Source organism: Lichenostomus cassidix, chromosome 2 (genome assembly GCF_008360975.1).
Source record: "Lichenostomus cassidix isolate B80296 chromosome 2, HeHo_3.0, whole genome shotgun sequence".
NCBI lineage: Eukaryota > Metazoa > Chordata > Aves > Passeriformes > Meliphagidae > Lichenostomus > Lichenostomus cassidix.
This window is the reverse complement of record NC_139482.1, coordinates 45,164,909-45,189,344: the sequence shown is the minus strand read 5'-3', so window position 1 is coordinate 45,189,344 and position 24,436 is coordinate 45,164,909. Positions and strand designations below refer to the sequence as shown.

Here is a 24,436-nt window from a genome sequence, read left to right as displayed (position 1 = left end):
TGTGCTGTGCACGAACTCTGCTCCTCTTGCAGCTTGCCCAGCAGGGAGGTAAGGTCAGGCCCTGGCTGTGGCACACCAAGTGTGGCAGCCCAAGGGACTAGAGGTTGCAAGGGGTTTTCCCTGGAGCACTTCAAATGGTACATTTGCAAGCCTGGGAGCAGGGTGAGGTGCTGCAGGCATTCAAAATCTTTCCGGGCTTGAATTTTTCCCAAATTACAGCCCTGAGGAATTCCTGTTTGGTGTTGCATTATTGCTTTCTGCACATTCACTGCTGGGCTTCTCCTAAATCAGCACGAGAAGCTGGGTGTGAATGAAGCTCACAAAAGCTTTGCACGCAGTGCTGGGTCTATGGTGTGTTTTCTCCTGGGTCTCTCGTGCTGACTCAGTGTTACTGCAAACTGAGCTGCTGCTGTTGTGGTATTTGTGAGGCTGACAGTGAGTGCAGCTGTGGTGCTGCTGTGCTGCTGCATGTATTCCTTTCCCCCACTGCAAAGCTTTGAATGTTTTCTATGTCATCCAGGAAAATCTGTAGAACTAGAATGTGACAAGTGTACTGTTCATCCAGCTCTTCTAAAACTTTTCTTTCTTACAGTTTTAACTGAATTTGTGATTTGGTTTTTTTTTTTCTTTTTTCCTTTCATTGAGTTTCTCAAAACTTGGATCCAGTGTTCTCTAAGAACAGAACAGCCTTTCTGTGTGGTCACTTGTGTATCATCACGAGTATATCATACACAGCTGCAGATCTGACTTGTCTTACATGATACTGAAGATGAGCATAAAAAATTGTGCCCTACTTCACACAGTGGTAGCCTTAAAAAAATCAGCAAGAAAATAAATGTTAGTTCCTTATTTCTACATGGAGAAGACTACCAGGAAAAAAATGTTGCTGCCCAAATTTTATGGATCTGTTCTTTAAGAACAAAGTGTTTGCTTTACTATAAGTGATGTTCTTAGAGGGAGAATGAATCAGAATATTGACAGACCAAGGCTCCAGTCCCATTTTGAAGCTTTCACTTGCACCCATACAGATTTTCTCACCTCCCAGCAGGTTATCTGGCTTGCATTGTGATTTGTCTTTGACAGTTTGGTAAATGGACAATATGTTCTTAAATATTTGCTCTTAATTGGCACTGAGTGAGCTTCTAGTGACTAGCCTAGGTGTGGCAGTGGTCAATTCCTGATCACTGGAAAAAAGGTGCAGTATTTTGCCTGTGTCTGCAAAAAATGGCCAAAGAAAGCAAAACTCTTTGAGTTGTGACTGTATTTTGTCACTCCTTGGAGGGATTCAAAAAGCCTTGTGAGAAGAGATCCATGTTTCAAAAAAGGCTGGCTTTTCAGAAGCCGTCTCTGTACCCTAAAAATCAATAGCAGCTGATGCCAAAATACATCAGCAAGATCCAGATAGTCCACAGATTTGGTCTTGTTTGAGGGTTTTGCTGTTGAATTTGCAGATGAAACTCTCAGTGATGCAGGGCATGTGTCTTCATTGTTAACTTGAACTGGAATAGTATCAGCCTGGCTATAGGTAGGCAGTTCTGCATGTGCTACAGTGCTTGGTGCCCAAATACCTGCTATAAACATGAGACGACCATAAACTCTTCTCTTCTTGCAGGGTATTGAGCGACTTAAAAACCAGAAGCCAACCTGGGAGAAGATCAGCGGCTGGGAAGGAATGAAGCTGGCATTTGGTGGTGCCTTCTCCCTGGGTTGGTTCAACCCTTTCTCAAACCTGAACTGCAAGAGCCCAGCGCCGGCTGAAGCAGTGGCAGCAGCTCCTGCTTCTGAAATAATGACACAAGAAGAAATCGAGCAGTTTCTGGCTCGAGATGTTGCCATCCAAATGTCGCATGAATAAGCAAAACATCTTTCACAATGCCAGGAGAAGCTTCTGGGTGTTGGTTTTTTCTAATAACTACTTGCGCTGGAGATGTAAGGGTTGTTTTTAAACATTCTTTCTGGTGCATTAAAAAATTCAGGAGTATTTGTCTGGAAAAGACAGTACAGCACTAGCAGAAGCAATGCAAATCTCCAGAGAGAGCTTCATAAGTGATGGGGTTCATAAGCTCCTTTTCAGACCTGTGTCAACTGCTTTATTGAGCTTTCCTTACATGGCCTTTAAGGACAGTTTGTAATTATCAGATAGATTGGTTCCAGTTCCCCGAAATGTGCCATTCTAGGGAGTCTGGTTAATCTTTTGTTCTTACAGCCCTTTGGAGAACTAAATGTGTGATGGCAAGATTAGGCCAGCTCTGAAGGTTTTTGTGAAAAACGCATCCTGTTTAGCCCATCTCATCCCACAGGTGCTGCCTCTGGGTTATGAAAGTTGCTGACGTGTGGGTCTTAGCAGAGGTGGATAGAGGGCTGTGGATGCAGCAGATGGACCCTGGGTGTCTTTCCTTTGGGCTTTGAAGTATCTCCAAGTGTAAATTTTTCCCTCTGTGCATCTGGGACTGCCCGGGACTGGTGGTGCTGGTCAGAGCTGGTGGGTTTGTTTGTGGTGGTGCCAGGCTGGCTGGAACATTCAGCCATGGCCAGCACAGCCGAGAGTGGGCAAATGTTAGCCAGGTTGTCGAGCTGCTGGTGCTGATGAGGGAAAGCTTTTGCCCAGGGGCTGTGGTTCATTCATATGTAAGATGTGTGGAGTGGGAGCTGCCTGTCCAAGCTCTGCAGCCCAGGGAGCAGGGAAGTGGTCCAGGGCTGTTTCTGCAGTCAAAAAGAGGGAGATGTGAACACCCTGCTGATGGAGGTACTGCCTCTCTCCATTTGACTTGTCTAATTTAGATGTCTCTCTTCTTTTCTTGGTAGCTAGAGTTGGTAGAGAATGAATAGTGCCTCTTAATCTTGCTGGGGTTTAACACTGTCCTACTAGCACGTGCCATTACACAGGGTTTCCTTACACTAATTTTGCAGGCAGCTCCTGGGGAATGCTGGTGAACCTGTAGAAGGAACACTCATCTCTCGAAGCAGGCGTCACTGCAGGTGGCAGTAGCTGCAGCAAAGCCATACAGAGGTGTTGCCAGCCACTGCATTCAGATGTCCTTTGGCATCCTGCAGATGTCACGGTACTTTTAATTTAGACTGGTTTTCAACTATTCTTTTTTTTTTTTTTTTCAATTTTTATTCTGTCATGTCCCTTAGATTAACTGTGATTAAATCTGCAGGATACTAGAGATGGGTTCCTGGTTTCTTCCCCACAGAATATGCTTGCTTTTATCTCCCCCTCCCCTGTAACATGGACCAAAGATAACTGCTTCCTCTCAAAAGTAAGAGAAAGGAGTTTTTGGGATGAAAGCATGGTGTTGTGAAAGACCTATATGAAGTTTTTATTATTTATAGGAATAATATGAAATGGAATTTGTGCACAAATTTTTTCTGTGTTTTTTTAACCCTCAGAAGGCATTCTAGTATACATTGATGGTGTGACATTCAGGCCTACTGTGGAGGGATGAGATTCTCTCCTGGACTTGTCCTCTGCCACCGCAGTCCCTTTTTCTGGCAAAGGTACTGGGAACAAACAAGAGTGCCTTGACTGTTAGGAGCAGAGCTTGGCTAACATCCAGGCGGCATTTCCAAATAGTTATCCCATCCCCTGTTCCCTTTGGATGTCTCTTCTCTTAGTCAGTGAAAAATAGATGTAGAAACCATTATTAGGAACTGTATTTATAATCTTTGGGATAAAGGGAAGCACCCCACAGTTAAGGGGAAATGAGGTATCCTCTCATGTCATTTAGACACGAGGTCTTGAATGTCTTTGCCCTGTGCAGCAGTGTGGTGCTGAGGGAAGAAGCTCTTCTCTTTCTGCACTAGCCTACATTCATCTCTGTCAGCATTCCTCAGGAAAGGGACATCAGGGACATACACAGATCTATAAGGGATTTTCTGTAGGGAGCAATGGGGATGTTGAAGGAGGAAGTGCAAGACTGCCCTTTTTAGCTCATATTTTCTAATTTTGCCTTTCTGCTCTGCCTCTGCATCCAGTTAACATCCCTGCCTCTGGTGCTGTGTCTGCAGTGGGAATGGTGCTACAAGGAGAAACTAGATCATGGCTGAAAATCACCTTGAGGCAGGCATATAGGGATGTCATCTTGGGAGAGACCCCTGTGTGCTGCGTTCCAGGGATGCTTCTCAGAGCAGGGACCCCACTCTGGAACATGGTTTTGGATAGACATGGATGGGGGCAGCCTAATTTCTTCTCTGCTCTCAAACCTGGTTCACTCCATCGTGAGAACAGTTGTCATTTGCTTTTGTTTCCCGCCTCTCCTATTGCTCCTCAGGTGCTGGCATTTCTGGGTTTGTTCTTTTTAACAGAGGAAACAGAAAAGTAGTGTGAGGAGGAGGGTGAGAGCCAGAACAGTCATCTCACCTCCTCCAGGTACAGTCTGAGTGAGAGACAGGGATGTGTCCCTGTGCCTTACACAGAGCATGGACAGCCAGCTCCAGCTCTGGTGCCCCCAGGATGTGTCAGGGTGACTTCCTATGCCCAGAAAATCAGTTCTGGTGTTTCTTGGTTGTCAGTGTCCCTTGTCCCCTTCCAAAGTTCCAGTACCCCTTGATATATCTCCTTTCTGTCTCAATGTAGTGTGACAACTGTCAGAAATTATAGAAGTCTGTTGGAAAAATCTGTTGTATCCACAGCTGTCATATAAACCTCCTTTAATGATTGACTGGTAGCTTGAGACCAGACATTATTTTCATGGAATTGAAACTAAACTCATTGTTTACCTTCCCTTCCCTCTACATACTTCTTGCCCTTTGTTAGAGCATGCCTTCATGTTCAGGCCATGCTGCTATGGTCCTGGCTGGCTCAGCAGGTCCCAGGAAAGGCATCCTGGAGAGCCTGCTTGTGGTGCCCTAAATGTGTGGGGCTGGGGAGGATGCTCCCCATGCACTGCTCATTGGGACATGGTCTGCTGAAGATCCCATCACTGCTCTGACATGAGGTGTTAATATGTGATGGACAGGGTCGTGGAAAATGTGGAAAGTGTTCTCGTACTTCTTACCTGGTGTCTTCTACAGCAGGTTTTCTATGCAAATAGAGAATTTACATTTCTTGAAAAAATATATTTTTGGCTGTTTGTAACTCCTTTTTGTGCCTTCGGTCGCTGCTGTACTTACTAAAGAACTAATACTCCATCTGCCAAGGATCACCTGCTCCTCCCTACCCTGTGGACATGATGCACATGGACCCTGCACCCACTCTGCCTGTGGAGAGAGGAGCTCCCACTCCCTGCTGTGCCACCACAGGAGGTGGCTTTTCGGGGACCCAGTGCTGCTGTAGAACCACAGAACACAGTGGGCAGAGGGGCAGCAGCGGTCAGGGCAGCCTTGACCCCCTTCTGTGGCCTGACAGCTGCCTGTGTGCTCCTCTGGGAGTTCCCCAGATCTTTGAAACACAAGAGAGTGGTTAAAACGTTTCTGCCTTTTTATGTCCTCCCCCCCGCCCCCCGCTTTTTATGGGCTGGCACATAACCAGATGTAATCACCGTTTATTTTTTCCACTCTACTGCCTTAATGCTTGAGCATTTGCCTTTTAAATAAACAAATAAATTACCCCATAAACTACTGTGTGACCTAATTTCCTCTTCACTTGTGGAAACACTAGAAACCCCAGCACCATTCTGCTGCTGGCCATGCTGTGGGACAGAGCAATCCCTTGCTAAAGGTGGGCTCAGGAGTTGCTGGTGTGTGCTGTGCAGCAGTGGGCTCCAGCTGTGCACAGATGTTGTCTTGTCCAGTGTGACTATGGCTGGAAGAGCTCCAGATGTACACTGCCATCAAGGTTCTTCTACCTATAGTCCAGCAGCATTAAGGGTGGAAAGGGAAGAATAGAAGTTGTACATTTCTAGGGAAGCATCGATAATGCTGCTGGAGATGGTACTTCTTCCAAAAATGCCTGAAAACCCCCAAAAGAAGTGGGATAGGAAGATGTATAAAAAATGGTGTTTGGGGAGACTGTGCTGGGAGACTCTTTCTGTGCTCTAAAGACAAGGAAAGGCACATGCCAGTATGTTCCTCAGATGATGAGCAGGGAGGAAGAGGGAATTGCCCAGAAGGGATTTGCTTGAAGTGTTCCTTGAGCTGTGCAGCAGACCTTGGTGCAGTGAGGTCCCTGTGTGTCCTTCCAGGTAGGACCACAGCACCACTGGCCCGCCCAGGCTGCAGCTGGCACCAACACAAGCTCTGATCCCTGGTCTGAGATGGGAACATCCCCTTGTGGATTCAGAGCCATCCCAATGTGACGATATCATCAAACCAAATCACACAGTCAATTTTAACAATCTTTATTGAATCACAGTTAACTGCAATCAATACAACTGTGCCTCTTAAGTCAGTGTAATTCCCTTAGCTTTATGGCATTTTTGCTCTTTACATTGAAAGTACTATGCAGCAATCTACGAGACAGGAAGTGTCTAGTGATGTGGTACATTTAGCAAGGCCAGCATTTGCACCCCGAAAAGGCACTGATCCTATTCAGTGATGATGATGGCTTTCTCTGTGGAGATCCCTTTGATTTGGTCTGAGATCAGCTTCGCTACGATTTTCTTCTCTCCTAGTCTTGTCGGAGTGCATATTACTTCAGACTTCATGATCCTGCCAGGCATTATATCCCTAAGGACAAGACAAAAAACCAAACTCTCAGCATGAATTAGGGTTATTTGCCTTTTCTGAATAATTTCACTTAAAAGAACAGTTGCTACATGTGTTTAGGGTGGGTGTTTCCCTTCTCCCATGACCAATGGGCAGCAAATGGGACCTGGCATGGTGGTACTGCCTGGTGCTCCTGGTGATCCTGGGGACCTTCCCCAGAATTCCCCATACTGCTGAAACACTAAATTCAGCTCTGAAGGAAGCAGCTGTGTTCACACTTGTTGGGCAGCACAGCAGTAGCATGTCATGCCCATCTGCCCTGAGCTTGCCAAATGCTGTTTGGGTCTTTCTGGCCAAATGTGGTGCAATTTCAAACACGGCTGGCAAAGTTCCCTCTTACTCCAGAACCCCATACTGCTTCTTAAAGGATATTAAAAAAAACCCCAACACAGCAGAGTCCTGCCATGGTCATTTCATTGGCTCATCTCCTTACCCCTGTTCAAATGTTGTCATCTTAAATATGCCCAAGCCCTCCACCAGCAGCTTGCAGTTTTCCAGGGTCACATTCAGCATGTTCTTGAAGATGAATGCACAGGGGAAGTCATTGTACAGTGTGGCTGTTTCTGGCATCTGGCAGAGGAGGAAGGAGAGAAACAAACCCAAAGACTGGGGGTCAGAGGGGTAATAAAGAGTTGCTGCAAGTTTGCTCCTCACCACCAGCATGGTGAGGGACAACCCCTTCATATCCTTTCCACCCTCCAGAAAGCACTATGTTTTTCCAGCTGGTTTCTCAACACATTTTTCATTCAGGAGGGAGAGCTGTGGGATTGGAAATAAGACCTGTACAAACTGTCCTCTCCCATCACCTCCCCTCCAGCATTTCATGGCTGGTTTCAGCCTTCAAAAAAAGGTTGAATAGCCAAATAAGATGCCAAGAACTGAGCATCCCAGCAGGCAGCTGTTTGGGAGATCCCCCTGGAAGTGCTAATACCACCACGGTGCTGCAGTGAGCCTGGCTTTAACCCTTGTCCCCCAGGAGCCTGGCTGGCAGCTGCCTCACCTGGACAGTGATGGGGGGGTACTCGAATCTCATGGAGGTCTCCTTGGTGAGTTTGTCGTTTGTTTCCTTGACCTCGGCGATGGCAGTGACAAGGATGAGCACTTCACCGTCCAGGGAGGCCAGTTCCTTCATGTATGCATCAGGTGCTATTTTCAGAGGAACCAGCATCTCTGCAGGAAAGAAAACACAACTTGATGCTTCATCACATGCCCTGGAATTGGGTGGCAAAGTCAGCTCTGGTGGCTGGTGTCCCAGGGTGTGGGATGAGCTGTATTTGCTGAGACCATCCCTGCTTCCCCTTGGAGCCCAGGGGGAAGCCCTGGCTGGGTGGCTGGTGCCTTGGCCCATGCAGCCCACGAGAAGGGGTGGCTGAGTCCCACCATCCCCCTGCTCAGATGAGCACTGGCTTGGGCTCACATCACATAGCACCTCAGCAGCCCTCATCCCTGGCTGTCCCAGCACTCAGGAGGTGGCAGAGGAGCAGGAGGTTGGGTACATCTAAGCCTGTACCCCCTAGGGTGTCTCTGCCTGCTATAAAATTGCTGCCTTTTCTTTCACTTCAGATTTTATCTTTAATTGCCTGGACAACCTTCCAGTGGCTCAGAAAAACCGCAAATTCAGCAGTGCTAGTGCTTGAGCATTGCTTTAACTGCAAAGCTTCCTGGCTTCTGAGAATAAAACCAAAAATGCCTGTCCTTTTCCCTAAGTGTATGTATGTATATATGTATGCATGTATATATGTGGCTACCTTTGTGTCCTACTCTGCTGCATTTTGACAGCAAAAGTACGTGAGTGAAAATTCAGCACTCATCAACAGCAAAGATTTTTTTTTTTCTTTTTCTTTTTTTCTTTTTTTTTTTTGTGAGTGACTCATGCTTAGAATCAGCAAGGGTTGTTAATTATTCATCACTTGTTAGTCACTTGTTTAGGAAATTTCAGTTACATTGCTGGGGATCAGAAATGCAACCCAGGTTACTCAAAGATGTGCACAGCACAGCAGCAAACAGCTCCAGGGATCAGCCAGGCTGGCAGTCGAGAAGTGGGAATTTGCTTGGGTGAAGAATTCAGAAAATAACACTCACCAGCATCATCACCACCCAAATTTGCACAGCAAACACAAGAACAAAAAAAGGCTGAAATTCCCAGCCATCTAAATCCTGTGAGGCATCTGATCCACATAGATGCACACAAAGCCTGTGGTGACATCTTTGATGTTTACACAGTGAGGACAGGAGGGAGATGCTTCAGCACACCTTGTTTACACCATGAAAACCGCTGTCTGCCCACAATGATGTATTTCTAAGCACCTCCTTGAAGCTGCAGCAGGGCCTTCATGTTTTGGTCCCTTCTGCAGAGGGATCCCAGTCTGTAACTGAGACTTCCAAATGCAGTAATGAGGGCAGTAGGCTGCAGGCAGGCAATTTCTGCTCTTCACAAAGTACACAGCCATGCACTGGTCTATAGTGGAGCCATTACAAACTTCAGACTGACACAGAAAATTAGTCTACCAGAAGATTAGTGCTCACCAGAATTGCCTTCAAGACTGATGGTCTCCTTGACAGTTCCAAGATTGGCCTGAACTTTTCCAGTATAGTACTGCAGCTGGCAGGAGCCAATAAGGTTAACGGTCCAGTTCCCAGGAGTAGAGGTCTTCACTGTGATGGCCATTTCAAGGGGATTGCCAGGAAGCAAAGCTTCTGTATTGTTTATCTCAAGCTGGATCCCAGACTCGGTGACTGGGTCCTTCAGGATCAAAGGCTGGGTGTTCCCGCTCAGCGTCTGCACAGTCGAAGCGTAGCCTGAACGAGGTGTCATTCCTGCAGGGCGTATGAAGCTATAAGCTCTTTCCATAGACTTCCTTTCCTCTACGGAGCCTGGATAAAGAAAAATACGGGTGACAGCTGTATCTCAGAACCCTCACCCAGAGCCATCTTCCCTTTATTTATGCTTTTGCTGATAAGCAGAGAAGATGTCAGAGCACCTCCAGCCTCTGCTCAGGACAATTTTTTGTTTTATGCTACCACCAAATCTAACTGTAGCATTCTGGACTGCAAGGATTTTCTGGAAGAGACAATTTAGAGGATGGATGCTCTTAAATTTTTCAGCCTGATATTTTTGCCCTCCTCACTGAGAAGGGTTTAACAGTCTAGGACAACATGGCTGGATCTGAGAATTGCGGGGAGGAAATGTGGGATTATTTTTTCCAATATGGTTTGGGGAATGGAAAGACAAAACAAAAATGAATGAAGAAATAAAGCAAAGGTCAGTCTGATGACTCGGTTCATCACTCAGCCCGTTTCATTCACTGTCTGCAAGCTTGCTCGTGTCCCTGAAGAGCAGCCTACAGGTGTCACTGCGGGCATGAGGATGCTCGGGAGCAGCGCTGCCTCCCGAGGCTCTCCACGCCTTACACCGTGTAAGTACCGGGTTTGTACTGCAGCTACTCCTGCAGTTTTCTCCTGGAAACAACCCGTGCTGTGAGGTCACCTGCACGGTCAGGGGCCTCCTGTTTGGCGCTGCGTTAGAGGATGGGAGCAATTACCTTCAGGGTACTTGTACTCCCGGGTGATGTCTTCCCGCCTGTTCTGCCCCACGGCTTTTGTGCTGATGTTCTGGCCGATGTCTCGGGTCTCTGTGCCAATCTTGCTGTACTTCTCCTTGCCGTTCACGTTGGTGACCATCCAGAAGACTCTGTCAGCGTTCACTTCTGCATACACAAACTTGCTGTCGAAGGGCAAATACACATCTCCTTCCCGGACAGCCTTCACCGGGCTCGGGCCACACTGGAAACGACCTAGAAAGTGCATTCAGTACCAGCTGATTTTCCAAACGTGAGCAGTGACCCCAGTTTTTGCTCCACTCTCAGACACACTCAAGCAGGAATCTGTGGTGATGGCAGTTCACACTTAGTAGTAAATAGTCTTCCAACTCAATAATTAACTCCAAACCCTCTCATTTATCCCACAGCTGCTTGGGAATTTTTTATAGATGACCAAGGTCTGGTAGGAGCTTTTGCATGTTTCCCCTCATTTAAATAATTTTACCGTTAGAAAGCCACAGCTCGGTTTGATAAAAGGAACAGAACATAACGATGCCTTGTCCAAACAAGGGAAAAACGTGTTTTAAAGAAGTAGATAAAATAATGTAAAAGTAGCCACACAGGATGCTAAACATAGCTTGAACCAGTGGATAAAAAGATAGAGGAATATAGTGGCTTTTGTGGCAAAGTTATCTAACAAGAAGCAACAGCATGTTCCCTAAGAGAAGTTGAAGGCAAGGTAATCTGTAATGTTGGGGCCACTTGGTGAGAATGACCACCAGAGACCCCTTCAAATGACCCTTCAGGACCATAAAAGGCCTTCCAGTAAAAGGAAGATGCATACAAATTAGTTCTAGGAGAAGTGATGTTTATGTATTAGCCAGGAAGTGCACTCTGATGAATATGTATGATCATGATGGAATAAATAACTAGTTGTAAAGTTTCATGATACACCCAATTAGAGGAGATATCCCAGCATGCTTCAATAATGAATACCTGCTTTCTAATGTTTCAAATTTGTGTTAGAAAGTTTCTTCCTTAGCTGATTTCAGTATCAGGTTATGAACTCAACTGCGTCCAGACACCTGTGTTTGATCTCTAGGCAATATTCCACTTTCTGCACTTCCCTGAGGATTAACCTTTTGGGTTTTTTCCACCTGCAAATTCCCTGAACCTGTGCAAGGAGTGTAGTCACCAATTTTGGTGGTTACTCCTCTCATCTACCAATGAACAGGCTCTTGACCCCAATGACTTAGATGTGCTCTAACCTCCGAAACAATATTCGTGTCCCCACAATGTTGGTTTTCTGCCTGCCAAGAAATGCTGTTCCTTCCATCCTGGGCTGAGGTGGCAGGAGTGAGAGCTCCTGCTTTAGATTGTCACTGCCCCAGTGCATGAAGATGAGTGGGAGGGGTATGTGCCTTGCTGACTGGGAAGCATGTTTTTCATACAAAATGTCCCTGCCTCCCTCAGGAGTTGCAGAAGAGCCTTTCTAGGCAAATCCTACCTTGACTTTGCTCCTGAGGGGTTGAATCAATTGCCTGCCAGCCATCAAACCCAGCTGGCATGTCTGTTCTCTTCATCCAGGCATCATTCCACACGTGGAAGTTCCTGTGTGCATTTGGATTGGAAAGAAAAGGAGCAAGCTGTTACAGCCTGAAGACTCACAATCTCCTCCCTTAATCCTTTAGTAAGGGCAGATTTAATGGGTATTTGCAGGTAGCCCTGTGAAACCCCAGGGTTTTTCTCTCTCTCCTGGGCAACAAACCCCATGCAGTAGTGAAATTCTCAAAGGAATTGCTGGGGCTGGGAAATAGGACACTGCAAGGCAGCCCAGGGGGTAGGAAGCGTTAGCCCCATTTGGCAGTACCAGACAGAGTCAAGGGACAGCGAGTTCAGCTTTTCTCCTTTCTCGTTCACGTAAACGTCAACTCTCAGGTTCTCATCCGTGTCATGGGCCGCGTTGAAGGTACTCACACAGCGGGATGGCACTCCCAAGCAACGCATGACTGCAGCACACACAGACAAAAAACAGGGTCACAAAATCACTCAGACTGGTGGGCATCTCTGGGGATTATGTCATCTGACCCCTCTGCCCACCCACGGTGCTCTAGAGCAGGTGCTCAGGACTGTGTCCAGATGGCTTTTGAACATCTCCAAGGATAACTTCTCTGGGCACCCTGTGCCAGTGCTTGGTCACCCTCACAGTGAAAAAAGCTGTTTTTCAAGGTTCAGACAGAACTGCCCATGTTTCAGGCTGTGCCTATCACCTCTGGTCTTGTCAGTGGGCATCACTTAGAAGAGCCTGTCTGTGCCCCACTCCTTCCTGCTGGAAGGATCAGACCCCTAAAGCCTTCTCTTCTCCTGGCTAAGCAGTCCTGGCTCCCTCAGCCTCTCCTTACAGACAGACCCTGCCACCTCCATTGCTCAGAGGCACAGTAATTTCATTTACTAGCACAGTAATTGGGGCGTCAGAGAAGGGAGATGATTCACTGTTCACCTGTGTTGAGAACTCCTGCGAAGACCCAGCATTGACCGTAACGAACCGGCTTCTTTGTTTTGTAGTACTTCTGCAAAATCGTGACACTGCCAATCCAATCCATAGGGGATGTTCCACCAGCATAATTCCCTGACCAGTTCCCCATCAGGACACCGCTGTCATCATTGGAATTAACCTGTGGCCACACACACACAAAGGAGACAAATACAGGGATGAGGCTGAATGAGGCTTAAACCCTGGGGTCTCTGCCCACCCCGCGGCTTCCTAGGTGCTCCACAGCCCTGTGGGACCCATTGAGGCTGTTGGTGCTGTCTGGGGGCTCCACCTGGATATCTAGAGGGAGGTGGCACCACTGCTCAGGGCAGACAAAATTAACTCTGCATCATGTATCCTAAATCACAGGGTTCCAAAAGGAGACTCCACCATAGAGAGCAGTTACCCCCTGAAAATAAAACCCTAATGTTGGCTCTGACAATACAGCTGATGAGGAAGGACAACCACTGGGGCAGCTGCAAGCTTTGGAGATGGGGACATGCTGTATTTTTGTTCACCTCTTCCCTCCACCCAAAATGCCTCTGTCTCTCGATCCTTGCCAAAGGAATCCGTTTCAGACACCTCCTGAAATGGTCCCAGGGAAAGAACAGCAAGTAAGAAGGAGGAGGGAGTACTGGAGGGGCAAAGCCCTTCACTGAAAGAGGCTTACCAAAGCAGACATTGCTCTGGACACAGTTGCAGGATTCTTTCTATCAGTCAGACTGAGTTTGCTTTTGTCCAGCAGATACATGCAGGCATCCAAGACGAATTCCTCAAACTGTTTTGGGGAGAAAATGGAGACATGTTCATATGCCACTCTAAAACAGAATTTGCATGTCACTGTAAAGCATGTACTTGGAGGAAAATGTCTGACTAGCTCTAACTTCTAAACTTGCTTTATGAAAATGAATTTTCAAGACTGCGGGGCTTCCCAAAGCTGTTCTTTCCAAAGAAGGGCAAAAATGAAACCCAGTCTTGGAAGACAAAACATGTCTCATGTGTTTTGCAAATACAGTTAGAACCTGACCCAGCAATCTTTACTCCAGTGAGTAGCACAAAGTCACCAACGTCATCTCCCCACAACTCTGCAAATTGCTCTCAAGAGTAATGAAAATTTAAGATCTCTGCAGATATTTAGTCTGTTGACATAGGTACAAAATGAACCTTGGAAAAAAGAAAGGTACATAAATGCTAATTATTACAGCAAAGTTTCCGAATTAGCAATTGCTGATAAAGCTCCCTGAGGTCCAGTTCAGAAAGACGTCAAACATCTGATTCAATGAAGCTTGTCAGAGTATCAATATCAATTCTCATTGTTTAACAGCAGAATAAATATTAGGATAGGAACAGCCCTACAGAGGATGCCCTTTGGCCCTTTTTGTGTAAAGGCATCAGTGTGAGCACCTTTGTTGGGCTATGTGTATCCTGCAGATATATATTCTGCAGATATCCTGCAAAAATTGCAGACTTATAAAACAAAACAAAACGAAACAGAAAAAATCCCCAGATTCAAACATTTTTTGGTGGGGATTTCTGGATAGGGTGCAGGATGCTCTGCTTGGGTGCCTGTGTGCTTGCTACAGGGTGCAAATAAATCTGCTCTGGCATCCACCTCTTATCTCTAGCCCAAGCTATTTGACATTCCACCTCTCTGGAGATATCTCAGAGGCAGCATGCAGGAACACCCTTCCTGAGAGAATGGCTGATTGTGCCCTGCACACAGCTGTCAGTGACGGCACCACTTGAAAGGTGATAACCTCTGCCACTAATTTTACCCTTTTTATTCCCGATTATGATGCAATAGGTAAATAAAATTTTTTTCCCCTGTCGGCCCTCTACTTGTCTCATTAGCTGATTTACAACACCTACAGTTGCATAAGAGCAGGAATCCCCTTTGGGAATTTTTTCACCCAGAAATACCCAGTCCCCAGATTCCACATCCTTTGCCAGGGGGTCACATAATCTGACTATAAATGTGACACTAAACCTCATTCTCCAGCTGTGGGTGGGGAAAACATGTAGGCACATACATTACTTTAAGCAGGGGAGCTCTCCCAGTGAAGTGGCAGGGTCATTCCAGCACCTTGAGCTACTCATGGGCTCAATTCTGAAGGGATGAAGGTAATAGGGCTGGCAAGACAGCTGTGTTTTACCTGCCCATAATTCCAGGGCTTGCTGTATATGCTGTATGCAGACCCAGTGTAGATGTATCCAGTGTCGTTGAGCACATACTCGTTCCTCTGGGCCTCATTGTCCATGTAGACAACATCATCTGGAGAGAAAAAAACAAACCTCAAATGTCAGGTGGTTTGCACACAGTATATGAAATTCTCCATGGAAAGCTAAACTGGGGTAACTAAGGGTCTGCAATATTCATACCAATTCATGACCACGCAGCACTCCCATTTTTTTGTTCCTGTTGTGAAAGAATTTCTTATAAGACTTAGTTTCCCCCTGTGGGTCCATTGCTACATGACCACTCTTTTATTACAGCAAAAAGCTTATTTCTGAACACTGTAGTGTACTAGGTAGACAGCAGAGAGAACTGGAGAACTCACGCCAACCAACTACACAATTTTTTTATTCTGGTTATTTTTTGTCTAGATTTTAAGCCAACCCAGTCCTCTCAGTGAATCTTTGTGCTGGCTCAGGGAAATAGAGGGGTGATACAGAGGTACAAACAGATGTGATAGAGAGATCTCCCTCTATGTCCCAGCACTGGAGAATGTCCAGTGAGGAAATGGCTCATTGCTATTGCCCAGCTTACCACTGGCTCCATGAGGATGCTGCTTGCAGTGTTTTATGGGGGAAAAGCAATGTATGTAAGAAAGAGAGGAGGGAAAATATGAGGAAAAGTTCCACCAGGGGCAATCCCTGGCAGCAGTTATTATCATTCCCAGTTGCAGGACCACTCACCTTCACACCAAGGATTGAACAAAAGGTAGATGACACCATTTTCAGGCTTGTAAATGTTAGTCCCAGTCTTCACATGCAGGTTGTATTTTCCCACAGCAGCATTGGGAGCACTGGTGACTGACAGCAGGCACTAAGGAGGCAACAAGGAGAGATGGCATGAGTGACTCCACCATGGCCACAGGCATGGCACAAACATGGTGCCACAGGACTGGTGTGAATGGCAAAGCTGGGGGCCATGGAAGTCTCTGCAGGGAAAGAGGGGAGGGCAGTGGGATGGGGTGAATCCTGCCTGTGCTTGGGGGGAGCAATGAACCAAGCAGGGCAAGGCTGCTACCCCTCTAAAATCATAGGACTAAGGGATATCATAGGACTTTGCTCTGTAGCTTCTGATGGGCTTGGTGCTGGGCACTGGGCCCCTAGCTCACAGGCTGTACCTCTTTGCCATCCTTCTTGACCATGGAGATTTTCCACCCATTGAAATCCTCTCGCTCTGGTTTCAGTGACAGCAGGCTCCCCCTGTTTTTCATTGGATTTTCACCTAGAAACAAACCCAAGACAATATGTTGGAGGGTTGCACAGGTCTGCAATGCTTGTGCAGTGCCAGGAAGAGGCAGCTGCATGCTCCTGGGGCTCTCTGGCTTTGCCTGGTGGCCCCAGAGGGGATCCTGCTTACCGATGCTAAAGCGCAGGGACAGCTTGTCGCCAGACCTCAGCTCTCTGTTGAGGCTGACCAGCACCAGGAAGGACTGCCCACGCCTCACCACCAGGTTCTTGATATTGTACCCATCTGTGTGGTGCTGCTGGGTGTTCTGGCTCTTGAGAAAGTCAATCCCAGTGACCTTCAGACTGGTCCCTGGAAAGACATCAGAAGAAAAGGAGAAAGGAAAAAGAAGAGATTGATGGTAAATTGCTCAGTAAAGACAGTTTTCTTCTTCTTAATGCAGCCATGTGAGCTACCAAAATATCTAGAGTAACAAGTGATCTAGCATAGGACAATATAAAGTAATGTGATAGTAAAATGAAATAAATACCTAGAGGTGAACCTCAGATTCCCTGGGCAGAGAGGAGGAGGCAGAATCATGCTGCAGCAGCCCAGGGCTGGATAGTTGGAAAGCAAGGCAGGAGCTTCTCCCTACTCTGGGTAGATTGCTGCAGCACACTCACCACAGAGCACTGCCCCTCTTCATGCCAACTGCTGCTCTTCCCATTTGGCTTCAGCACAGATTTAGACCCCAGCAAGAATCCCTTGCAAGCACCTTGCTCCCATTCAGTTCCAACACAACGGCTGATTTTTAAGACACAGCATTTAAAATGACTGCCTCCTCAACTGCCCTTTACTCCCGCAACTCTGATGGGAGCAGGGACAGGAAAAGCCTCAGAATCTCTGTACCCAGTGGCTTGTGGCTCAGGGCTGTGACATAGGAGTGCAGCTTTGAGAGGCACAACCCAGTAATATACTTGAGCAAAAAGAAGGCCCTCAGCTTTGAATGATGATGGGACTTTGGGGGTCACTGCATCAGGCTTTGGCAGGCTGCCCAGTTGTGACAGGAAAAGCCAGAGCATGCTGGAATGTGGCTGAGCTGTAGTTCTTCGGGAGCGTTTTATGTCTTCTACCTGCCCATTAAATATCCTCAAAGGATGAATTCCGTGTGAACAGTAGGGAGTAACAATACCTCATAAGCACTCTTCTCATGAGTGATTCAGATGAAGACATGGGAGAGGCAAAAGCAGGTTACGGTAACTTTGAAATTAGCAAGTCAAAAGAATAATGGTTGAAGAGATTAATCCACCAAATGTCTTGACAGATTTGCAAGGTACCAGGCAACCATGTTAATCTGAGTATTAACAAGAGCCATCCCTGACACTAAAGAGGCTGAAATCTGCTGATAGCTGCTGTGGTGTGAGAGATGCCACATGCAGGGCTGGTCCCAGGGCAGGCTGAAATCAGTGCCGTGCTTCCTACAGAGATCTGTGCTGGGCAGTGACTGCAGCCTCAGGTACACTCAGCTGATCACCCATGGATCCCCACCAGACTACTTCCTCTGTGTGTTTCTTCTTACTAACTATATAAACCATATTTATCTTAATTATATAACTGATATAAATGGCACAGCAAATAGACTTAAAATTGACCAGCACCTTTTGTTAACCAATTTAATCTTCAAGTACTTCTTGTTTGCTTGCTGCATGCCAGTAACCAACCTCGGGCTGATGTTTTGCGCAATGGGGTGTGTGTGCATTTATGTCAAAAAATTTCAGCTGGAACTAGCTGCTTAACCCTCTTGAAGACAAAGAGGAAGTGCATCTTCCTCAGAATTAAGAAATCTCCAAACACAAAAGTTGCTCAGTCTTTTTCTTTATGGAAACCCCCGTACTGAGTTGAGAAGACACCAGAAAACAGCTCTGGGAGAGAGTTGCAAAGGGATGTGGGAGTTGAACACATTGGATGGCTATGGGAAAGCAGCCTGTGAAATCCATCCTTCCAGCATTTCTTAACTTAGGGACTTTACTTCCATCCCATTTCTGGACATGACCACTGTTGTCAACCTCTGTTGAGGATGCACAGGAAAAACCCACTGACAACAGCTGCCCTGGACTATGGCCTGACCATGCTGAGCATGGTGCCAAAGACCTGTCTCGACTCAGTGCTGCCTGTCAATCATGCTGCATTTATTCCTGTGCAAACACACCTGTGATACCCTTTGATCCAACTGGCACGGTATCCCGTGCCAAGGAATGCCTCAGAGCAAGCCAGTGGCACACCCATCAGCACATCTGAGGGGGCTTGGCTGCAGCCCATATTCCCTGGGCAGCCCTCACCTGCTGCTTTTGTCTTCCTGCCCTGCCTCCTGCCCCGGGCACACAGCTGGGCCCCCACACACCCTGTGTCCGGCTGCCTGCAGGCACCTCAGTTGGCCAACATGGAAATTATTGAGCTATAGAGGAGCTGAGCATACCAAGACCGTGCCCACTCACAGGACAGAGGCTCAGGCTGCGAGAGGCAGTCCTGTCTCTGCTCGCTCCTGGGCCAGACCAGAAGCAAACCCAAACCTCAAATGCTATCAGATTTCTTTCGCTTTTTAAATAGAAAAAATTTCAAGTCAGCATTTTATCGCCTTATTCCATGATTTATCACTTACAGAGCTCCTTCCTAAGCTAACCCACAAGCCCAATTGCATTACTACCTGCCCGAAGTAGCTTCAAGATACTTTCAGATACCTTCAGAGCTTCAAGAGCACAGTGATCACCCAGATCAAAAATGGGAACATGAAGGCTTGGCACTGGTAAGTATCTGGGGCCTTTTTTCCTTGATAGTGATGAGGTGATAGGGTTTAAAAAAGCTATTAATACAAGTACAGTATTTATAGTATATCTGGCTTCAATGGGAATGAGGGCTGCCCAAAAGGATAGAAGGGAAGTGGGATGAGACCTGTAGTTTTTTAAGAGAGAACATAATATGGATACCTGCATTTACTCCTGATCCTTGCCCAGCCCCCAGGCAAACACTCTCGCACATCCCAGAGATGTGAGATCACATCCCAAAGATGCTGCTGTCCAAGACTTCCTGGAAAATTTCAGCTCATCCACACTCGGAGTACAGAGGTATGAAATTGACGGACTCAGAGCAGTGCCAAAACACCCCTCCCCTCCTGAAGGCTGTAGAGATCTGCTCTAAACCCTGCTGCAGGCACCACCCAGCCCACACCTGCACCTGCTCAGCTACATCCCAAATCCCAGGGATTTTGGGTATCCTGGGGCTAGGCTGGCCAGAGGTGGTGGTTCAGCAGCTGCTGCAGGAGTGATCCAGGCACATTTCTAGGTAGGTGGAGGATCTCCTGACAACAGGGCAGGCAGGAGAGCCATGGGACAGAGCTAAAGGCCAAATAAATCCTTTCAGTTATTTTGAAACTTCCATCAGATGCTATCAGACATTACTAAAGAGCAATAACCTGTATGATTAAGTAGCCTGAAAGAAATAAATTATTTTAACATTGACGTGGAACAAGTTTAAAAGCGCTGCATTATCCCCATTATTCCCATTGAATTATTATTCCCATTATCACTGATGGAAAGAGGTTGTCTACAGGTTGAAGAAAAGTGATGAAAAATGAGTTGCATTTTGCAGTTAGTTCACTAATCTGTCAAAAGCAGAATTTGCACAGCCAGAGCAAACTGATCCCCTGTGAGCAGCACTGGCACCAAAACTTCTTTCCTCAAGGTATCACCCATGGCAATCAGAAGGGTGAGAACCTCTGGAACTGCCATCCTCCCTGCAGGAGATTTGCCAAATTTCACACCTGACATATCATATCAAGCATTAAAAACTCACCAGCGTTGCTGAACATGGTTCTTGTCAGAGTTTCTACCCGAGATGCCTGCGATGCCAGCAGCTTCCAAGCACCTGAGTAGTCTCTGCCACTTGCCTCTGAGTGTGGAGAAGGAAGACAGGCTGCCCCTTTTATCTGTGTCTTGCTCTGAGGTGTCAGCAGGTCCACTGCCAAGGGGTGGTGTTTCGAGAAAGGAAGTTCCCGTGGAAAAAAAAAAATGACTACAACTCCCTCTGCACATAGTCAGACTCTGAAAAACAGCGAAACTTAGATCCCGACTCACATGGAAGGTGAATTTGCACAATCATATGACAAGTGGACAGACCCTTCACTGACAAACAGTAAAATCACAGGCTAGGTGAGTAACAAGAATTCACCTATGCCCTAATATCCAGGTCACCAGGACTGCAAATCCAGGGCTAACTTTACAAGGAAGCCCACAAACATTTAATCCTTAGGGGAACAGTTCCCCATCAGGACCAGTCTAACTTTCTTTGAAGTTAATGAGATTTTCGTCATGAGATTTGGGACAGAAATACTTGGAGTTGGGGGCTAAAATCCAAAATTTACACATGTGGGTTGGAAACCCGAAGGATCCTAGCACTGGCCCTCCCACCACGGGATGAGGGGGATGTCAAGGGAGACAGCCCAGTGAGAACACTGAATGTGAAAGAGGTGAAAAAGGTTATGTCCAGGAAGAGAATGAAATGTGGTGGAACAGGAGCTGTTTGCTGGCTGCTCTTTGTTGACAGCTCTGCCAAAGGTCTTTGCCCAGGACGTGGTTGGACCCCACATGCCCCGCTGCCACCCTGGTCTTTGGGGTGACCAAAGATGGAGAGATGAGTCTACCCCACAGAGGGCAGAGCTAGTAGTATACAGGCCACCAGCAACCTGGGCACAGTGCCCAGAAAGAGATACAAACATGTCCCAAGAAACCCAGAAATGTACAGGTGGTTCAGCTGTGGGAACAGTCTCAGCCCCTGATGCCTCCCTCAATGGCAGCAGCCCAGGGTCCAGCAATGTAGAATTCTGCTGGCAAGGCTGCCATATATAAATGTAGGCTCTCCCTAAACAGGATCTCCCTGTGAAAGCCTTCAAAGCTCTTCTCCATCGATTCAGTAACATGGGAGGACTGTTCCACTTGGTGCATGCGAGGAGCTGAGTTAGCAGATGCCACCCTCTGAGCGTGTCACTGCTTGCTGGCAGGTGTATGTTGGGTGTCCTCACTTGAGAGCGTGACTAGAGCATCACAGGGCACCGAGGGTTCAGCACACAGCTATAATCTTGCAGGACATCTACAAGAACATCTGAACCACCAAGGTTCTTAGCAGACAGAGCATCACTCACCATTCAGCACCAGACAATGTGCTGGCAACTACATATTTCATTATTGACAAAAACACTGCAACCCTGATTTACCTTTCAGGGTTGCTTTTATTCTGCATTTCCTTCCTCCTAGAGGGTGAAAGACATTTTTGTTTAGAAGCAGGATGGGATAAAGTAAAGTATACATGGAATGTCAGTACAACAACATAACCAGTAATGCATGTAATCTGAACATTTATGATGTATCTTACTGATTTCCACTTAACTGCAGCAACAGAGTAATACACGTGATCTGAAGTCACTGACTGTAGCTTCCTAATCCAGTTTCAACCTGTTCTATACATTATTCTATGCTTGGTTGCAGGCATTTTAAACTGTGTTGACACAATAGTCCTGAAGCAAAATTACAGATTTTTGCAAACAGGAAGAGATTGATGTTGGTAACACTTTGTTTCTGAAAAGTAGTTTTGTAGATGTGTGCTGGAGGGTGAGCAGGGGAGGCAGGGCATGTATTCACCAGGAACAGTCATACTTCCAGTTCTGTGGGGTTTTGCAAAAGCTTGATTTCAACAGTGTGCATGTTCTGCCCCTCACTTTAAACCTCAGAGTTCAAGGAAAGATCGTAAAAATTACCTGGATGTGGGTTCTGCCCTGCCATGAACCTGTTCTATCTTGGAAGGTGGCAGACCTTTTTTGAGGGGTTTTTCTCACCTTTGGGGCATGGTTTCAGTTCTCCTTTTGCTTGGTGCAGCTGCTGCTCTTGCCCATTGCCATTATCTTTTCCCTATGCTCTGGTAGTATCTCAATTCAACAAAACTTGGCACATGGTACCACACTCCCAACACAACTTTCCGCCCCTGGCTCGTACAAGCTTGCCCTGCCAGGAAAGGCCATTGAACTCTAATACTCTCCAAGAGTTGTTGGCAAGGTCTGAGAAAAGGAATTTCAGCTTAAACTACAGGAATGTTTTTAAAAGACATGGTTTCAAATTCTTTCATGTTGTCGGCAGGTGATCTCTGTCTTTCTACAGGCTAACCTCTTTCTGATTTTGCTGGTCAGAGCAGCTGGCTATGGTTCAGCACCATGGCTTTTTTCTTCTTGAAGCAAAGAAAAATACCAGCCCATTTAAATTTCTTTTTTCCCCCCTAATAGTAATAACAGTTAATCACTTCAATCTGTCTCATAAAGCTATACTCTTTTAATTAACAGAAGGAAGAGATTATATTTTTTTTCACAGGCATTCTCCCTATTCCCAAGAATTTCAGCAACCTACTTCCCAGCTTGCAAAATCAGACAACAGAGGGGGTCAGCCTTATCTGCATCTGTCTGTTGCAAGGTCACCTTATTAGCTGGCATCAGAAGGTAATAAAATGCAAACAAATAAAATAAAATTCCCCAGTGACTGCTCCCCTATTTACAAGCGTGCCCTTTGTCTCAGGTTTTGTTTATTTTGTGTATCAAAAATGACAAAACCAGCCTAACTTCCAGAGCATGACCACAAGTATTGATGTCAAGTAGAAAAGACAAATCCTTAGCTTTACATTTTCATTCATTTGCAATCCCATAAGAAGTTGCCTTTTGTGAGAGCAATTTACTGAGCTACATATTTTATAAACACCTGAGGCTTCAAGTTGCTTTTGTTTTGTCGGGGTTTTGTTTTTTCTATGTCCAGTCAGAGTAACACTCAAAATAAATAACAGATCAAAAGCAGCACAAGTTTCCTTTTTGGCACTCTGGAAAGGTGAACTCATCCTCAGCCTTCCCACAGACTTGCTCTGAGGTGTGAGCAGTGCATCTGGTGTAGTACATATGGACACAGCCCGTCTGGGTCCTGAGGGGCACCATGGTGAGAAGATGTCCTCCACTGACCACAGCAGGACTGCTCCCACATGTACCACTGCTACCTCCTGAATCACAGCCTAGGGAAGGATAGGTAGTAAGAAGTCTTGGAGTAATAAAAAGACCAAAAAAGCACAGATGGAGAACAGCTGAGGATCTGGTCCATCTCTTTTGGGCTGGATTTGAGGTGCTACATCGGTCCTGTTCTCACAATTTCATTAAGCTGTACCTCAGTCTTTAGGAATGTCCGAGTATCGAGACACATCACATCCACATCAGAGATCCTGATGTGCCAGTGTCTCTGTTAGTCTGAAAGGAGCATTGATTTGATCACTTCTCATGCACATACATTGACCATGGATCATGACAGTGGCCTGTGCCCACAGGGCATCCCGTGTATCCAGCAGGCAGATTCTCTTCTAACCTAACAAGAGCCAACTTGTGGCAGGCATTTGGAAGTCAGGGGTTGATGCAAGATGGCCAAGCCCAGATCTTAACTGATTCCAAGTCATCTGGACCCAGATACCTGGTAATGAGTTTCTCACAGGCAAATACCAGAGAAGTGATTGATGCCAGTATAATTATTACGGAAATTCCATTGTTTCATAGAATCATGAAATCATAGAATATCCTGTGTTGGAAGGGATCCACGATGGTCATTGAAGTCCAGCTCCTTCCTTCCCACTGAAATTTGAAAGAGGGATTTTGGAACTAAGTTAGGGATATAGGGGACTGGCTTTGGGCATTTACCTACAGAAAGAATGAAAATGTATCATTCTGTGCCCAACCCAGTGCCACCCAAGGGCTCTGATCCTGAAGAAAGCAAGGACAGCGATCAAACCATGACCGTACCTACACATATTTCAAATGAAGACTCATGGCTACTCAGGCAAAACACTTTTGTGTAGTGGTCTCCATGCCCTGAAAGAGAAGTTCTGTGGGCATCACAGAAAACTGAAGTTTGACGCCATTGAAAAGTAGAGATCTGCTTTAAGAGCAAGCCAAAATGCTATGATGTTCAAATATTTTTTTAAGATCCCTTTCCTGCTGAACTGCAAAAGGCAAAATTGCAATATTAGTCTAGATATATGGAGCAACAATGTGTGAAGGTTGAACTTGGACTTTCACTAACATGACTTCTTGACCCTCAGTTCTAGTACAACTCTTGCACTGGAAACACTGAAATACGCATGCTCCAGTGCCGAGAAATTATGTATTAGTCTAAACCGACTCAGCATAAGGTACTTCTGCTTCTCAGCAAAACACTTTAGAATTTTGTGCAATAAATTACAAAGAAAGATCTCTAT

General features: G+C 46.3%; 2 protein-coding genes across 5 annotated transcripts in view; one reads left to right on the top strand and one right to left on the bottom strand.

The window, feature by feature from the left end:
* The window catches only part of ZDHHC3 (zDHHC palmitoyltransferase 3), a 34,112-nt gene extending 28,553 nt beyond the window's left edge, over positions 1–5,559 (top strand). For all 4 annotated transcript variants that reach the window (XM_085051354.1, XM_085051355.1, XM_085051357.1 and 1 more), the window contains exon 7: positions 1,613–5,559. In XM_085051354.1, coding sequence (XP_084907480.1) covers positions 1,613–1,855 — 243 coding nt within the window. In that variant the 3' untranslated portion in view covers positions 1,856–5,559. The remainder of the gene's footprint in view (positions 1–1,612) is intronic.
* A 706-nt stretch (positions 5,560–6,265) lies between these two features.
* TGM4 (transglutaminase 4) lies at positions 6,266–20,098 on the bottom strand. Its single transcript, XM_085051353.1, has 14 exons — positions 19,967–20,098; positions 16,310–16,489; positions 16,071–16,174; positions 15,637–15,766; positions 14,874–14,992; positions 13,391–13,498; positions 12,688–12,862; positions 12,058–12,196; positions 11,695–11,798; positions 10,191–10,442; positions 9,175–9,522; positions 7,649–7,818; positions 7,082–7,218; positions 6,266–6,609 (listed from the first exon to the last, which is right to left on the bottom strand). Exons 1-14 carry the CDS (start codon positions 19,980–19,982, stop codon positions 6,468–6,470), a joined length of 2,124 nt encoding a protein of 707 aa, XP_084907479.1. The 5' UTR covers positions 19,983–20,098; the 3' UTR covers positions 6,266–6,467.
* Positions 20,099–24,436: the final 4,338 nt, after the last annotated feature.